At 52.4% G+C, this 16,263-nt stretch overlaps 1 protein-coding gene across 6 annotated transcripts in view; it reads left to right on the forward strand.

The window, feature by feature from the left end:
- The window catches only part of JAKMIP1 (janus kinase and microtubule interacting protein 1), a 157,431-nt gene that overhangs the window by 79,490 nt on the left and 61,678 nt on the right, over positions 1–16,263 (forward strand). For all 6 annotated transcript variants that reach the window (XM_059887636.1, XM_024993396.2, NM_001102251.1 and 3 more), the window contains 2 exon segments: positions 2,284–2,548; positions 10,842–11,336. In XM_059887636.1, coding sequence (XP_059743619.1) covers positions 2,420–2,548; positions 10,842–11,336 — 624 coding nt within the window. In that variant the 5' untranslated portion in view covers positions 2,284–2,419.

A 16,263-nucleotide genomic window follows, 5' to 3' on the forward strand; every position in this document is an offset into this window, starting at 1 on the left:
TTTGCTCTCACCGCCTGGATGTAATTTACCTGACCCACCTGTTGTGGCTGAGCGTTTCGTCGCTGGGAAGAACATCCGAGTGTTCGTCCAGAGACTGAATCTCTGCTTAGCTAAAGTGCATTCCTAGAAGGGGCATTGTGGGGCCACAGGATGGAACAGAGGGAGCAACCTCCCCTTTCCCAGGTCTGGAAGATGCTTCCTGCTCCTTGGGCTGTAGGGGAGACACACGGCAGAGGCCCAGGCCGATTTCTGAGAAGCGCTGTGGTTGCAGGAGGAGGCAGGTCAGAGGAGAGACGAATGAATTATGGTTTGTGCTCTGATAAGTCCAGTTGGAGCAAATGGAGTTCATCCTTCTCTGAAGACAGAATGTACCTTTCTGGAATCGATCTGGGGTGGGGGGGATGGTGGAGGTTGATTACCCCAAATAAACCTCCATGGCACGCTGAGAGACAGCTCTGTCTCCTGTTCAAGAGAGTGTAACTGGCCTCCATTACTGCCTTCCCAGATTCCTAGTTGGATGGACATCCCGGGCCCCCAGGGCTAGCAGGTCATGCTGGACTGGAGTTCATGGCCATCGCACGTCCCTAGCCCACCAGACCCACTGGCATTGACAAGAGCCCCCCACAACTCCCCATCCCACACTTCCCCTGGCCCCCTCCCAACTCCCACCCCACCAAGCAGCCCCTGCCCAGGCCACGGACCCCATGTTACTGAATCCGATGGCCACTTTCCAGTCTTCCTCTTCACCTCTCAGGAGCTGCCCCTGTCGGATCCTTCCTTCTAGAAACACTTTCTTCCCTTAGCTTTCCTGGTTCTCCATTTTTCTCCTTCAATCTGCAGACTTCTCGTTTACTGTTCTCCTTGCTGATTTCATGTCTCCTCCCTGACCTCCCAAGGTTGGTCTTCCACCACTCTGGAATGCTCTCTTGTTTTCCTCTCTCCATTTTCTCCCAAGACTTCCCTGGTGGCTCAGACAATAACGCGTCTGCCTACAATGTGGGAGACCCGGGTTTGATTCCTGGATCAGGAAGATCCCCTGGAGAAGGAAATGGCAACCCGCTCCAGTACTCTTGCCTGGAAAATCCCATGGACAGAGGGGCCTGGTAGGCTATAGTCCATGGTGTTGCAGAGAGTCAGACACGACTGAGTGACTAAACTTTCTTTTCCACTTACTAGCTGTGTGGCCTTAGGTAGCTTACTTAGCTTGTCTGCAACTCACTTGTCTCATCTCTATCATGGCTCTCCTGCAAGGATGATATGCTTCCCTTCTCTCATCACAGGGTTTGGCACATAATAGGTGCCTTGTAACTGTCTTCTGTGGTCACTCATTCATTCTCTCATTCACTCAGGAAGTGTTGATGGGGTGCTTCCTGCATGCTGGGCTCTGTACTAAGCATGGAGAACACTGAGAGAACCAAACAGATGTAGGCCCTGCTTACTTGAAACTCATATCCTGGTGTAGGGGAAATAGACAGGAAGTAAGTGAATGTCTGTTTGTCACACGGAAAGCAGTAACAAGGCAGAGCGAGGGGCAGAGGGCCCAGAGTCAGGCTCACAGCGCAGAGCAGCCTGGGGTTGGCTGGGCACAGCACTGGGAGCTGGGAGCCTGTACTGTCTTGCCCCAGGCTGGCTTGGGCACTGCCGCTGGGCCCAGAGCTGGCTGTTCTAGCCAACTAGTGCTGGGCTAGTCCTGGGAGTGTGGAGGGAACTGCTAAGCATAAAGGTTAGACTCCATAAAGGAGTCTGAAAGCCCAGTTTTCAGAGTGTGGTCCTTATTCCTGCTCCGGCTTTGTGCTCTCGGAGCACAGTGTGGTACCAGGTGGGCTGTACCTTGAAACCACGGGACCCCCTAGGGTCCTGCCTTAGGAACCGGCATCCGGTGACTGAGGCTCAGTGACATTTGCAGACCAAGGCTTACAGTCACTTAGGTGCCATAGTCTCATCTTGACGAGGCCAGGACTGGACCAGACAGAGTTACTCAGTGAGGAGTGGTCACAGGGAACCTCAGCTGGGAGCATGGGAGACGTGCAAATCGGCTTTCTGGGGGGTGATCCCAGGACCATAATAAGCTTCCAGGTGATTCTGATGCAGCCGGAGATGCAGCTGGAGAAGTGCTTGGTCAGTTTTGAATGGCAGGGCATCCTTGGGTTAGCAGTGCAAGCTCTGGGAGGGAGGCCTCGGTGAATGCTGGCTGCACTCCTGTTAGAGTGCCCCAGGCAAGAGGCACACTACCCCACCCCCACCCCCACCGCCTCTGCTGACCTGGCCTCCTTCTTCTCCCAGGATCCCAAGTGATGGTGGTTTACACGGAGGAGGAGCTGAGCCCTGCGAGACTGGTTAGCACGGCGGAGCTGGGAGTGGTGCCTGCTGGCTGGCGGGAGTGAACGCAAGATCTCAGCGTCTCAACTTGAGAGGAAGCATGTCTAAGAAAGGCCGGAGCAAGGGCGAGAAGCCCGAGATGGAGATGGACCCGGTGCAGATGGCCAACGAGGAGCTGCGGGCCAAGCTGACCAGCATTCAGATCGAGTTCCAGCAGGAAAAGAGCAAGGTGGGAAGGGCGCGGGTCTCCCGGCTCAGGTGAGGGGTGGGCTGTGAATTCCTGGTGGACACACTGCCCCGCAAGGGTGTGTCCCGGGGCTGGGGTGAGAGTGGGCACTTCCACTCTCCAAGCCTCAACTTGCCCCTCAATAAAATGGGTATAACATGGGTACAGAGGCCACGTGGGTGCAAATCCTGTCCCATCCCCTACCTTTGGCTCTGATCTCAGGCCAGTCACTTCACTCTCCATACCATAACCCCCCTCACCTGCAGGATGGGATCATAATAAGGCCACCTGATGGGCCAACGGTCAGGAATAAGGGTGTAAATACAGATACATGAAGGGCTCGGTATGGAGCCTGGCTCTGTGATGGGAGCCTTTGCTCTGGTAAGGCAGGTATGAGCTTTGGAGCCAGTCAGTACAATACCCAGTTGGGTGCCAGTCAAAGGGCAGGCATGATGGGAAGCCAGTGACAGTGGAAGGAGCCCAGGCTTTCTAATCTTGCAGACCTGGCTTTAGACCTCACCTAGGCTCCTGACTGATTTCACAATCTTAAACAAGTGACCTGAAGTCTCTGAACCTCCATTTTCTCATCTGTAATATGGTATCATAATGACCGCCTGACTTAAGGTTATCGTGGGCTTTCATGGTAGCTGTCAGTAAAGAATTTGCCTGTAGTGCAAGAGACCCAGGTTCGATTCCAGTATTCTTGCCTGGAGAATCCCATGAACAGAAGAGCTTGGAGGACCACAGTCCATGGGTTTGCAAGAGTCAGACACAACTTAGCGATTAAACCACTACCAAAGATATATAAAGAAAGCTTGAGTCCCAAAGAATTGATGCTTTTGAACTGTGGTGTTGGAGAAGACTCTTGAGAGTCCCTTGGACTGCAAGGAGATCCAACCAGTCCATCCTAAAGGAAATCAGTCCTGACTATTCATTGGAAGGACTGATGCTGAAGCTGAAACGCCAATACTTTGGCCACCCGATGGGAAGAACTGACTCATTGAAAAAGACTCTGATGCTGGGAAAGATTGAAGGTGGGAGGAAAAGGGGATGCCAGAGGATGAGATGGTTTGATGGCATCACCGACTCGATGGACATGAGTTTGAGTAAGCTCATGGACATGAGTTGGTGATGGACAGGGAAGCCTGGCATTCTGCAGTCCATGATGTCGCAAAGAGTCGGACACAACTGAGAGACTGAACTGACCTGAACTGAAAGATATCAGGTGATGGAAACAAAGAAAGCCCACCTTGCACAGCCATGGTCCTTTATGCTGGTGTAGTTCTGACCCGGGTGGTTTGAGGGCAAAAGCAGGCAAGGTGGGAGGTGCTGTGCCAGCCCAGAGAGGAGCCGCCACTTGTGTGAGAAGAGAAAGAGGATGGGATTCGGGCTTGTTCCTGGGGGACCCATCTGAGGACCTTGTCTGGCTGGGGACACGGAGGTTGTAGCCTCAGCCCCACAGGTCCCCTCCCGCCCTGCCCGTAGACCTGAGGGCGGGGAGGGCCTGCCCCGGGAACAGCTGCAGGTGTCTGGTTGAGAGCTGGGACTCTGACAGTAGCTGCAGTGCTGAGCAGGGTCCAGCTTCCGGGTGGGGAGGGGGCTGAGGCTTGGTCCTTGGCTCTGAGCCCAGCTCAAGACGGCTGCGTGGAGAACAGAGGCAGAGTCCCTGAGCTGGGGCGATGAAGACTGGGCTTCTAGAGCTTGGGGACACGTATGCCCCTTCCCGTGCCCAGACTCTCACGATTTCCAGCGGCAGTGCAGCCACAGTCTTTCAGCACAGCTTCTGGCCGTGCAGCCTGTCCACACCCTGCCCAGCCCAGGAAGGATTCGCCTGCCAGGATCCCCTGGGGTTATCCGCTGCCCAGCTGGGCCTGAGCAGCTGGCTAGGAAGGAGCAACAGCAGCTGTGTCTGTGGGACCAGTGTCCTTTGACCAGGTCTCCATTGCACCTCCACCACCTAACCCGCCTTGAGGTCTTGGGGCAAGCCAGGTAGCTGCCTTATGCCTCAGTTTCCCCATCTGTTAAATGGGCACATCTGATGTGTCTGCCTCTCTGGGTTGTTTAAGGAATAAATAAGAGTCACATCCAGGGCCCTGGGCACTGCCTGTCACGTTGTAGTTACTCAGGGGCTGGCAGACATTTCTTATGTGTCTGGTACGCAGGCCACACCAGGTACCGTGGAGAGCCTCCTGACCCTCGCAGTGACCTGTGAGGTTAGATGAGGCTCTCCCCACTTTGTTGTCCTTCAGTTGCTAAGTCGTGTCTAATTTTTTGTGACTCATGGACTATAGACTGTCAGGCTTCTCTGGCCACGGGATTTCCCAGGCAAGTATACTGGAGTGGGTTGCCATTCCCTTCTCCAGGGGATCTTTCTGATTTAGGGATCAAACCCACACCTCCTGAATTGGCAGGCAGGTTCTTTACTGCTGAGCCACGTGGGAAGCCCCCTTCTCCCCACTCTACAGGTGAGCAGACTGAGCATTGGGGAGAAGAAGTGGCTGGGTTTCCGTAAATAAAATACCACAGACTCAGAGGCTTCGACCACAGAGATTTATTTCCTCATAGTCCTGGAGGTTGGGAGTCTGAGATCAGAAGAGTCAGTTTCTTCCTGGGGCCTCTCTCCTTGGCTTGTAGACAGCCGCCTTCGTCCTCAGATGGTCTTCTCCGTTTGGGTCTGTGTTCTAATCTCTTCTTATAAGGGCACCAGTTGTATCGGATCAGGACCCTGCCCTCATGACCTCATTTAACTTGGTGACCTCTTTTAAGACTGTCTTCAAATACAGTCACATTCTGAGGTTCTGGTAGGGGGTGGTGGGGGTTGGTTAGAACAACCACACAGGAATTTGGTGGACACGATTCAGCCCATCACAGCAGGACAGTCCAGTCGTAGGTGTTGGCAGGTGGTTGGAAGCCTGGCCCACGAGAACCCCAGCCTGGGCCTCCCTGTCCCAGCACCTCCTGCCACCACATGCCCTGGCTGCCGTGTGCTCAATCCAGCCACCTCGTGGCCCTTCCAAGGGTGTGCGGAGAGGGTTTCTGTTCTTGGAGAATTCAGCAATGTGTTTACTGGCTGGTGTGACACCTGTGAAAGTCACTCAGTTGTGTCCGACTCTTTGTGACCACATGGATTATACAGTCCATGGAATTCTCCAGGCCACAATACTGGAGTGGGTAGCCTTTCCCTTCTCCAGGGGATCTTCCAGACCCAGGAATGGAACCGGGGTTTCCTGCATTGTAGGTGGATTCTTTACCAACTGAGCTATCATGACAAACATACATATAAACCTTACAATTGCATGTAACTGTTACTTCTATATGATCTTGTGATATCCAGTTTTGATGTTGCATTTACAGTGTTGTTACTTCAGCAGAGGAGCCCATAGAATCAAGGGTTGTTGGGAACACACCTGTTGGTTCTTCAAGCCCCCCTGGGCCTGTGCCCCAGGCCTGGGCTGGGCATTTGGAGGTAACTCAGAAATGACCCCATTCACAGACAGGCTGTGTGCTCAGATGCTCAGGGAGCTAGGCAGATGACAGTACTTGGCTTGTGGCACCAGGGATTTTAGGAAACCATGCAGTGGTCATAGGGGCCTGAGAAAGCTTTGCTTTATCTCTCCAGAGGTGGTCTGGAGCCAGCTCTGAAGGATTTTGCTAGCTGGTGAGAAATGGAGCCGGATTCACACTATCCCAAGTATCCAGCATCAACTGGGGGCTTCCTCAGTGTCACCTGGGGTGCCAGGCCACTGGGGGCAGAGTCCCTGACTTGTTGAAGCCCACAGTCTGGGGTGGGTAGGGGCAGAGAGGGCAATGGTCAGCACATGGGCTCAAGACAGGTGCTGCCCACCACTCAACAGCTGGTGATTCTTGCAGTGAGCAGCCCACTGTGGTCTTGATCTACCCCGGGTCAGGGACTAATCCAGCTACAGAAGCAAGTCAGGCCCCATCCTGCCCTTCAGGGGCTGGCTCAGGTATGCTGAGAGGGTTGGAACTGGGGTGTGGTCTGTGCGGTGATGGAGGGAATCACATTCCAGGGACCCAGAGGAGGCCCTGACCCAGTCGAGGAAGGCTTCCAGACCCTCTTGGAGAATGGAGGGAAGGCACCAGGCAGAAGGACCAGTGAGCCTAGGAGCCGGGACCCCCTGGGGAGTGGATGCTGTCATTGATTATTTACAAACTACCAGACCCATCATCCTTTCATTCTTTCTTTCGCTCAGTCCACGGCTGGTTATTGAGCATCTACTGCGTGCCATGCTCTGTCCCAGAAACTGCGCTGCCCTGGAGACCCTCACCCTGAGCTGGTGTCTAGTGGGGGAGGTGGGGAGCAAAGGCCAGGAGGTGAACATGTGATATTTGTTCCATAGTGAAAAATGCCAAGAAAGTAAGGCTGGAGAAGCAGGTGGAGTGGGATTGGAGTAGGGGTGGCTCTTCTGGGAGGTGGTCAGCAACACAGGGGCACTGCAGGTGGAGGGCAGGCCCTGCACAGACCTGGCCGGGAGCCCTCCAGGCAGAGGGAACAGCTCAGGAGAAGGCCTGCAGGTGGGAAAGTGCCTGCGTGTTCGAGGTGCAGCAGGCAGGGAGGTGGCCTGAGCTGGGCAGTCAGGGAGGAGGACCAGAGAGCCATAAGCCAGGGTCAGTCCTGCAGGCCAGGGAGGACTCAGGCTTGTGTGTTGCATGCTACAGAGCTCTCGAGGGTTTCTGTTTGTGTACTTTTGTGTTTTTTGTATGTTATCTATTCAGTCCTTTATATCACTACGAACTCTCATTTTATACTTTGGGTTGTCATCCACTACTATTAGGCTGGCCAAAATGTTCGTTTGGTTAATGAATACATCGTTCAATGAAGTTCTTGGTGAAAATGAAAAATGTCTTTTATTTTCACTTAAAACCAAGTGGACTTTTTAGCTAACCCGATACCTTATTTTGCTCAAACCGTTCCAGCTCTGGCCACTGGATCTCTTCCAGCCAGCTCCTGTGTCCCTTTGACACCCCCGCCTCTGTGGCCTTTCTTTGTTAATTTCTTCTCGGCACACCCCTACTTTCTGGTCCTGTAAGGTGCTCCTGGTTCATCTTGGATGTTCCCTGCCCCATTCCTAGAGCCACTCACCAAGGCCCTTTGGTCACTTTTATTGGAAAATGGCGTGAAAAACCAAGATCTGGGCACTGGGGGTGCTCACCACTGCTGGCATGCCATTACTTCTGGGCTTAGCTAGAAGAGCAAGGAAGTGTATGCATATATACTAACTGTGTATCTAAACATATCTAAGCTAGTTCTTAATGTAACCTCTAAATGTGTATTAAGTTAAAGGTGAGTTCTTACTGATGCTCCCAGCCTAATCCAGTACCACTTGGATCCTCTGGCCTCCTTCCCTTGATTATGGTGTCCTCCCTCCAGAAGAGACAGCCTGACCCCACCACCCACTTAGTTACTCAACACTCTGCACACACAGCGGTTTCAGAACAGTTAACCCGCACCCCAAGAATTCAGAGGGCAGTGGAGGGAAATCATCTAATGTGAGTGCTGAGGCCTGTGCTGGCCACCAGGGGGCGACATAGGGACGCGTGCACAGGGGCAGAGGCAGGGCGATTGGTGAGGTGACTGCCCCGGTCTCTTAGAGGATTGCAGCTGCCAGCTTGAGCCAGGGTGGTCGCAGGGATGGTTTGAGGAGCGGGGGAGACAGCCAAGCGGAGGCAGACTTCACTGTGCCCACTGGGGGGTGGGGTGGGCAGCGTTCTTCCCGCCAGCCCCTCCTGCCTCGATGCATGCCCTGTCTCGCTCATTTTGCTCTTGTTGCATTTAGAGCCCAGGTGCTGAGACAAGGCTGGTAAGGTCCCCTCTCTCCTGCTGCCCCTCTGGACTTGGTGGGGTGGCTTAGAGGCATCTGGCGAGTGAGATGACACGTGACTTCTGTCAACCTGCTCAGTGGGATGGAGTAAGGAGGGGGTGCCCTGTGCACACCGGGGCAGCCCCCGCCTCACTGTGCTACACTTGGGTCCTTGCCTGGGCTCGACCCTGGGCTTTTCTAGGTAGAGCTGGTAGGACCAGCAGGGTCTTCTCCCCCGGCCCATCCACTGTGAGCATCCCTGGCACCTCTGTTACTGTTAGCTTCAGCTGGCCCCCTCTGCCCCTCCCAGGGACAGGCCCGGCCTCCCCAACCCTCAGACTGCCCTGCACACACCTCTGTTCACACTGTCCACATCCCTCCTTCCTTTACTTATGGGGGACCAAACTTCCCTTCATCTGCTCATTCACTTTCAGCTTTCTCTCTCCCAAGAGTCTTCAAGGGGCAGCTGTTGATGGACTTGTTTCATAGAGAAGGATCAGGGAGGTTTTATAATCAGGGTTCTTCAGACAGAAAAAGAACCAATAGGAGAGAGAGATGGAGGGGGATTTTTTGTTTTTAAGAAGGTGACTCACCTGGTCATGCAGGCTGACAAATCTGAAATCTGCAGAGCAGGCAGGCTGGAAATTTCAGGGAGCATGGATCTCACAGTAATGAGGCAGAATTCCTTTCTCATTAGGGCATTTCAGTCTTTTCTGTTAAGGCCATCAACTGATTTAAGGCCTTAAGTGAGGCCCACTCACAGTATAGAGGCTCATTTGCTTTACTCCAGGGCTGCTGATTTAAATATTAATCATTAAAAATACCTTCTCAGCAGCATCTAGACTCGTGTTTGGCTGAATGACCCGGTACCACAGCCCTGCCCAGTGGACACGTAACCATTAACCATCTTGAGGTTAGGTAATTTGCCAAGGGAAATGCATTCACGGCACAGATTCAGAATCCGACAAGATCCCATCCTTTTGACTTCAGGTCACTGTCAGTGTTAACCCAGGAAGTTAGGACAGAGTTGCTCCCTTGGAAGGAGCATGCTGGAAGCACTTAGTCCCTCCCTGGGAAATCACGTTCAGTATTTAAAGTTCTGGCATCCTGGCCCTTAGTCCCTTAGGAAGAGGCCCATTCTAACTCTCAGGCAAGATGGGCCTTCTGACTGGGTCCATGTTTTATTTCCGTGCTTGTGTTTGATGTAAGGAGACTTGTGTCTTTGCCTGGTGGGTTTGATTTGCCTTTTCCCTGCTGTTTTAAGTAAAGATTTGTCCACCCTAAGTAACATTGTAAAACTCCTCACCTAAAATTAACTTCAGCATGTTGGTGTGCTATAAACAGTGTGGTCGGGGGAAATGATGCCATTTTCCATGGAAACAGCCTGTCCATGAGAGACACATTTGTTTCGGTTCTTCAGAGATGGATGTCATTTAGAAAACAAATGGATTCTTGTGTAATGTATGTAATTGTGTGATATTTGAAATGGAAAGATCGAATAAAGCCTTTTGGAGTATTTGAAGAAAACACTCCCTTGGCACATTTTACAAATAACGTTTTGTTTGCTGAACAGATGAATACATTCTGGTGGGGCTGGCAGCCTGGCATCTGCAGAACACTTTCTCTGGGGCCAGGGACCTGGGAGTAAAGCCTGGCTCTGCCCCTTGGCAGCCCCTCACCCCAGGCAGGTCACTGGGACATCTCTGAGCCTTGGTTGCATACATGCTCAGTCATATCCAACTCTTTGTCACCCTATGGACTATAGCCCGCCTGGCTCCTCTGTCCATGGGATTTCCCCAGGTAAGAATACTGGAGTGGGTTGCCATTTCCTCCTACAGGAGATTTTCTTATCCAGGGATCAAACCCACGTTTCCCACATCTCCTGGATCGGCAGGCAGATTCTTTACCACTGAGCCACCTGGGAAGTCCGAACCTTGGCTGCCTCATGGCAAAACAGTTGCCCCCTTCCTGAGGTGGTGAGGGATTCATGCTGCTGTGGCTCTGGAGCCCCCCAGTCCTGGCAGGGGAGTGAGGGCACCTCTGTTTCCCCCACCCCCACCCCTTTCTACCTTCACCCGCTCCGTCTGCTCTAACTCCAGAGCTCAGGGCACGAGCACTGGAAATGTATTTCTGGTCTACACTTCGATGACACAGATGATTACTGCAGGGCATATTTTGTGACTGATAAATTGTCCTTCCTTGGAAAAACTCCAAATCGGAGGTGATGTCAGAGCCTGACCCTCCTCCAACACCTTCAGATGGTTTTCCAGGGCTGGGGAAATCTCAGAAAAACAGTAGGGAAGAGTCTGGGTGGGGCTGAGGGAGGTGGCGGCAGGGGGAACTGGAGGGTGGGGGCCCAAGAGGGTCTCAGGGGCCTGTCATACAAAAAGGGACTTGGGAAGGTGGCAGTGAGCCTGGCCGGCGCCCCCAGTCCTGGCCCTGACCCTGACCGAGTCTCCCCGCTCTGGCCGCAGGTGGGTAAGCTGCGTGAGCGGCTGCAGGAGGCCAAGCTGGAGCGTGAGCAGGAGCAGCGACGGCACACAGCCTACATCTCGGAGCTCAGGGCCAAGCTGCACGAGGAGAAGACCAAGGAGCTGCAGGCACTGCGCGAGGTGCTCATCCGCCAGCATGAGCAGGAGGCAGCGCGCACGGCCAAGATCAAGGAGGGCGAGCTGCAGCGGCTGCAGGCCACGCTGAACGTGCTGCGCGACGGCGCGGCTGACAAGGTCAAGACGGCGCTGCTGGCCGACGCGCGCGACGAGGCGCGCAGGGCCTTTGACGGCGAGCGCCTGCGCCTGCAGCAGGAGATCCTGGAGCTCAAGGCGGCGCGCAAGCAGGCGGAGGAGGCGCTCAGCAACTGCATGCAGGCCGACAAGACCAAGGCGGCCGACCTGCGCGCCGCCTACCAGGCGCACCAGGACGAGGTGCACCGCATCAAGCGGGAGTGCGAGCGCGACATCCGCCGGCTGGTACGTGTGCCACCCCGCCCCGCCTTGCGTGCGCGCTGGTCCTGCAGTACACGCACCTCCTCACTCCCCATGCATGCGCACCCTGTCTCTCTTGTACACAGGCACCTTTTCTGTTTTATACACGGGCACCCTGTCCTCCCTGCCCACAGACAAACCGTCCTTCTGTGCACACGCGCCTCATCCTTCCCTGACTCATGCGTGTGGCCTCTCTGCAAGCACGTGCCCCATCCTCCCCTCTTGGAGCAGTAAAGGGGACCACTGTGCTCCCGGCCTGGCTCTAGGCCCTAGGGTTCCAGCAAAGCCCCTCCCATCCTGGGTGCGGAATGGAGGCTTCCGACAGGGCTCTCCTGTCGGTGGGAGACACCGTAAGAAATTGAAGGACTGGAGGTGGAAGGACCATCTCTAGACTGGCCACCAGCCAATGACAGAGCATCAGTTCACATCTTAACAACCCAGTACCTGGAATGGCAGAAGAGTCACACTGATTTTAAATTTCTAATGTATAGAAAATCTAAGCACATACCAGGACTGAGGTTTTAGAGGTGTTCCGCAGCCCCTTTCCCCTCCGTGTATGGAGGCGGTGTTGTCACCTAATAGGAAGAGAAGGCTTTGGAGAAGGTCTCTTCTGCGTGTGAATCCAGACTCCTTTACTTGTCAGCTGTGACCCCAATCAGGTTGCATCCAGTCACTAAATCTCTGGTGCCTCATCTACAGAAGGAGGAATGATCACATATCTGTTCCAGCATGCAGCGTGCTGAGAATTAAGTTAACCGTCTTTATCAACAGCCTATAGTTTCTGTAACAGGAGACATATAAAATATGTTCCTCTGCCATAGGAAATGTATAAAAAAAGTGAAAGTGTTAGTCGCTTAGGTCAGTTCAGTTCAGTCGCTCAGTCGAGTCCAACTCTTTGCAACCCCATGAATCACAGCACGTCAGGCCTCCCTGTCCATCACCAACTCCTGGAGTTCACCCAGACTCATGTTCATTGAGTCAGTGATGCCATCCAGCCATCTCATCCTCTGTCATCCCCTTCTCCTCCTGCCCCCAGTCCCTCCCAGCATCAGAGTCTTTTCCAATGAGTCAACTCTTCGCATGAGGTGGCCAAAGTACTGGAGTTTCAGCTTTAGCATTATTCCTTCCAAAGAAATCCCAGGACTGATCTCCTTCAGAATGGACTGGTTGGATCTCCTTGCAGTCCAAGGGACTCTCAAGAGTCTTCTCCAACACCACACTTCAAAAGCATCAATTCTTCGGCGCTCAGCCTTCTTCACAGTCCAACTCTCACATCCATACATGACCACTGGAAAAACCATAGCCTTGACTAGACGAACCTTTGTTGGCAAAGTAATGTCTCTGCTTTTGAATATGCTATCTAGGTTGGTCATAACTTTCCTTCCAAGGAGTAAACGTCTTTTAATTTCATGGCTGCAGTCACCATCTGCAGTGATTTTGGAGCCCCCAAAAATAAAATCTGACACTTTCCCCATCTAACGCCATGGACTATAGCCCGCCAGGCTCCCCCCAGGCAAGAATACTGGAGTAGATTGCCATACCCTTCTCCAGGGGATCTTCCCAACCCAGGGATCAAACCCAGGTCTCCCACATTGCAGGCAGATTCTTTACTGGCTGAGTCTCCAGAGAAGCCCCAGGAAATGTATATTTAAGGGAAATAGAATGGGGAGAAAACATGTATTTGCCCAAGAGATGGATTGAGCTTAATTTAAAACGTACCAAGGACTTGGTGTGTGTGTGTGTGTGTGTGTGTGTGTGTGTGTGTGTGTGTGTTTGTATTAGTCACTCAGTTGTGTCCAATTCTTTGGGACTCCACAGACCGTAGTCTTCCAGGCTCCTCTGCCCATGGGATTCTCTAGACAAGACTACTGGAGTGGGTTGCCATTCCCTTCTCCAGGGGACCTTCCCAACCCAGGGATTGAACCTGGGTCTTCCACATTGCAGGCAAATTCTTTACCATCTGAGCCATCAGGGAAGCCCCAGGACTTGGTATCTGTTTCCATTCCAGTGCCAAGTAGAAATATCCCCAGTTCAGGTTGTCTCCGTGTGTGGGGGCCACTTAGGAGAATAGAGTGAAAGGAATTAATGTCCATTTCTCCCGCTATTCCCCCACTTGATAAATGTCCCTCCTCCAACAGGCCTCTTGGCAAACTGTTCAGAAGGTGGCCTGCATTTTGTTTGTCAGCTGAATTGGATTAGAAATGCAGGAAGGCTTCCAGGCTTCCGCTTACACATTTAACATGCCTCTTAAGAAACAATTGAGGAGAAAAAGGCAGTTGTGGTCAGTGTGGGGCCATTGGACTCATTCCTTAGATCAGTTAGGATTAGGTCTGACAACCCTGTTACACAGGGGCTTAAAATCTGGAATTTATTTCTCTGTTAATGTGCAAAGTCTGGAAAGGGCTTCACAGAGTAGTGCAGGCCACAGGGCCTCTCAGCTCTCCCCTCAGAAGGGGCTCTGTGAGGTGGCCCTGTTCCTCACGGCCCCTCCTGCCACGGAGTGCCAGCCATCACATCTTTATCCCTGGTTGGCAATAGGAGGACAGATGAAGGAGGGTGTGGTCATCTTCCACCCTCAGGTGGTTTCTGGGAATCCTTGGCCTTCCTCCGCTCATGCTGTATCACTCCAGCCTTGGCCACCACGTGGCCTTTCCTTTTCCACATGCCTATGTCTTGTCCTCTTTCTATAAGGACACCAGTTAGTGGATCTAGTTGTGTTGTGTTAGTTGCTCAGTCATGTCTGACCCTTTGCGACCCCCAAGAACTGTAGCTTGCTAGGCTCCCCTGTCCATGGGATTTCCCAGGCAAGAATACTGGAGTGGGATGTCATTCCCTTCTCCAGGGGATCGTCCCAAACCCAGGTCTACCCGCATTGCAGGCAGATTCTTTACCTTCTGAGCCACCAGGGAAGGCCTGCCCCAATGTGTTACGACTTCATCTCAGCTTAACAACTTAGTTACATCTGTAAAGATCCTATTTCTAACAGGTTCATATTCTGATTTCCCAGGTAGACGTGAAATTAGATGGGGACACCATTCATCCACAGGTACCGAGGAGGAGAAGAGAATGGGTCTGGGGGTAGCAGCTTGATTCCTCAGACTTTGCAATGAAGAAGCACTAATGAAATTATCCCCAAATCGATGAATTTGTTGGGAGCTGGCTAAACTGGGGTGTTTACTGAGACGTGTGCGCTGTTGGATGTGCTTGCTGAGAAGTGGCTAGATTCTGTGCCTCTGGGGCAGAGAGACAGCATAGGGAGGACTCTAGAGAGGCTGGCTTGAGTCTGATTCATGGATCTGCTGCTGCCTAGAGTGTGGGCACATTCACTGTTCTGGGCCTCAAGCTTATCTGTAAAGTGGGATAATGTCTACATTGAGGGTCTTTTATTTTTTTATTTTTTATTTTTTTAAATAAAACAAATTGCTTATGCTGCTATAATTGGATTACAACAGCCGCTTGCTCCCACCGGTAAGATTAGGCAAGTAGGACTCCTGAGGGTCTTTTAAAGACTGAGAAAGAGCATGTCTCTAAAGTACAAATGTCGTCCTGAGCTCACAGTAGCATGTAAGTAAGACAGCCATCATCCAGAACTGTTATTTTTTCCCATCAGTTAGAATCTTATGGTTGCAAGTGACAGAAACTCTACCTCAAACCAGTTTTCTTGGCTAAAGTAGCTGGAATAGCCTCTGGCACAGCCCCAGTGGGACTAATGATGTCACCCAGGACCTGGATTTCTTAGGCCCTGCCCCGTCTTTTATCGTTCTCAGACTTTAGACTCTCACTGTGCTGGTGAGATGCCATCATTGTGTCAGACTCAACGTCCTCAGAAGAAACAGCCCAGAGAAAGTGAGAGAAGCTCTTTCTTAACTCCTACGAAGAAATAGGAGGGTCCTAGCAGCACCCTCTTCAGGCTGTTGGCTCTGAGTGGGTCATGTATCCATCCCTGAACCAATTACTATTAAGGGGCGGGGCCATGCAGGTGGTGTGAGCCAATCAGGGCCTGCCCTGGGAATTTGGAGTGGTGCCGCCCCACCCCCTTTCATGGTGATAGTGAGAATGTCAGAGAAGGGGAAATGGATGCAGGGACCAATCCAGGAATGTCCCGCACACTCAGGTGATGGGGTTCAGGGAAGCTCAAGAAGGTCACTGTCAGAAGCTCACACTTCATCACCGTCCTCAGGGCAAGGGGAAGGATCACTAAGATCAGGCTGGGAGCCAGACCAGAGTCAACAAATAAAGAGTGACTTCACAGCCGTGTGAGCTGGCAGGTCTCCTAACCTCTGGAACCCCAGGACTCTGTCTGGGGAAATGTGACAACCTAGAAAATATTGGCTCCAGAATCTATTTCACATTGTCCATCCATTCCTGGATGCCTTCTCCACTAGTGGAGGCTGTTTTCTAGGAACCTGTTCCATGTGATTGGGTTTAAGCCCTTTTCTCACTTACTGGAATCAAGTAGGAAACGGATGCTCTTTTAAGCTGAGAATTTCCAGAGACATCTTGCTTGTGATGCTGTGCCCTCTTGTGGAAGGGACTAGTGTAATGGGGTGGTGGAAGAGAGTGCTTCCTGGCCCCAGAGCAAAGCCAGAAGTGTGCAGCCAGGATGATGAGGGGAACAGACTGGAACCCTACCTGTTAACTTGTAACAGCTCGCACCACTAATTCCCCTGGCTTTATTTTTTTCTCCTAGCACTAAGCATGCTCTAGTCTACTCCAGTATTGACTTCTGCTTTCAGCTACCCTCCCCTCTGGAATGAAAGCTCTGAGGGCAGGGACTCTGATCTGTTTTGCTCATCAGTGTTTCCAGCATCTGTTGATGGCACTCAATTAGGTATTTGGAATTCAGGAAAACAAGCCTAAGTGGTTTAAATTAATGAACTCCTTTCATATTGTTCTTACAGTTTCTGGGTTG

Source organism: Bos taurus, chromosome 6, assembly GCF_002263795.3.
Source record: "Bos taurus isolate L1 Dominette 01449 registration number 42190680 breed Hereford chromosome 6, ARS-UCD2.0, whole genome shotgun sequence".
NCBI lineage: Eukaryota > Metazoa > Chordata > Mammalia > Artiodactyla > Bovidae > Bos > Bos taurus.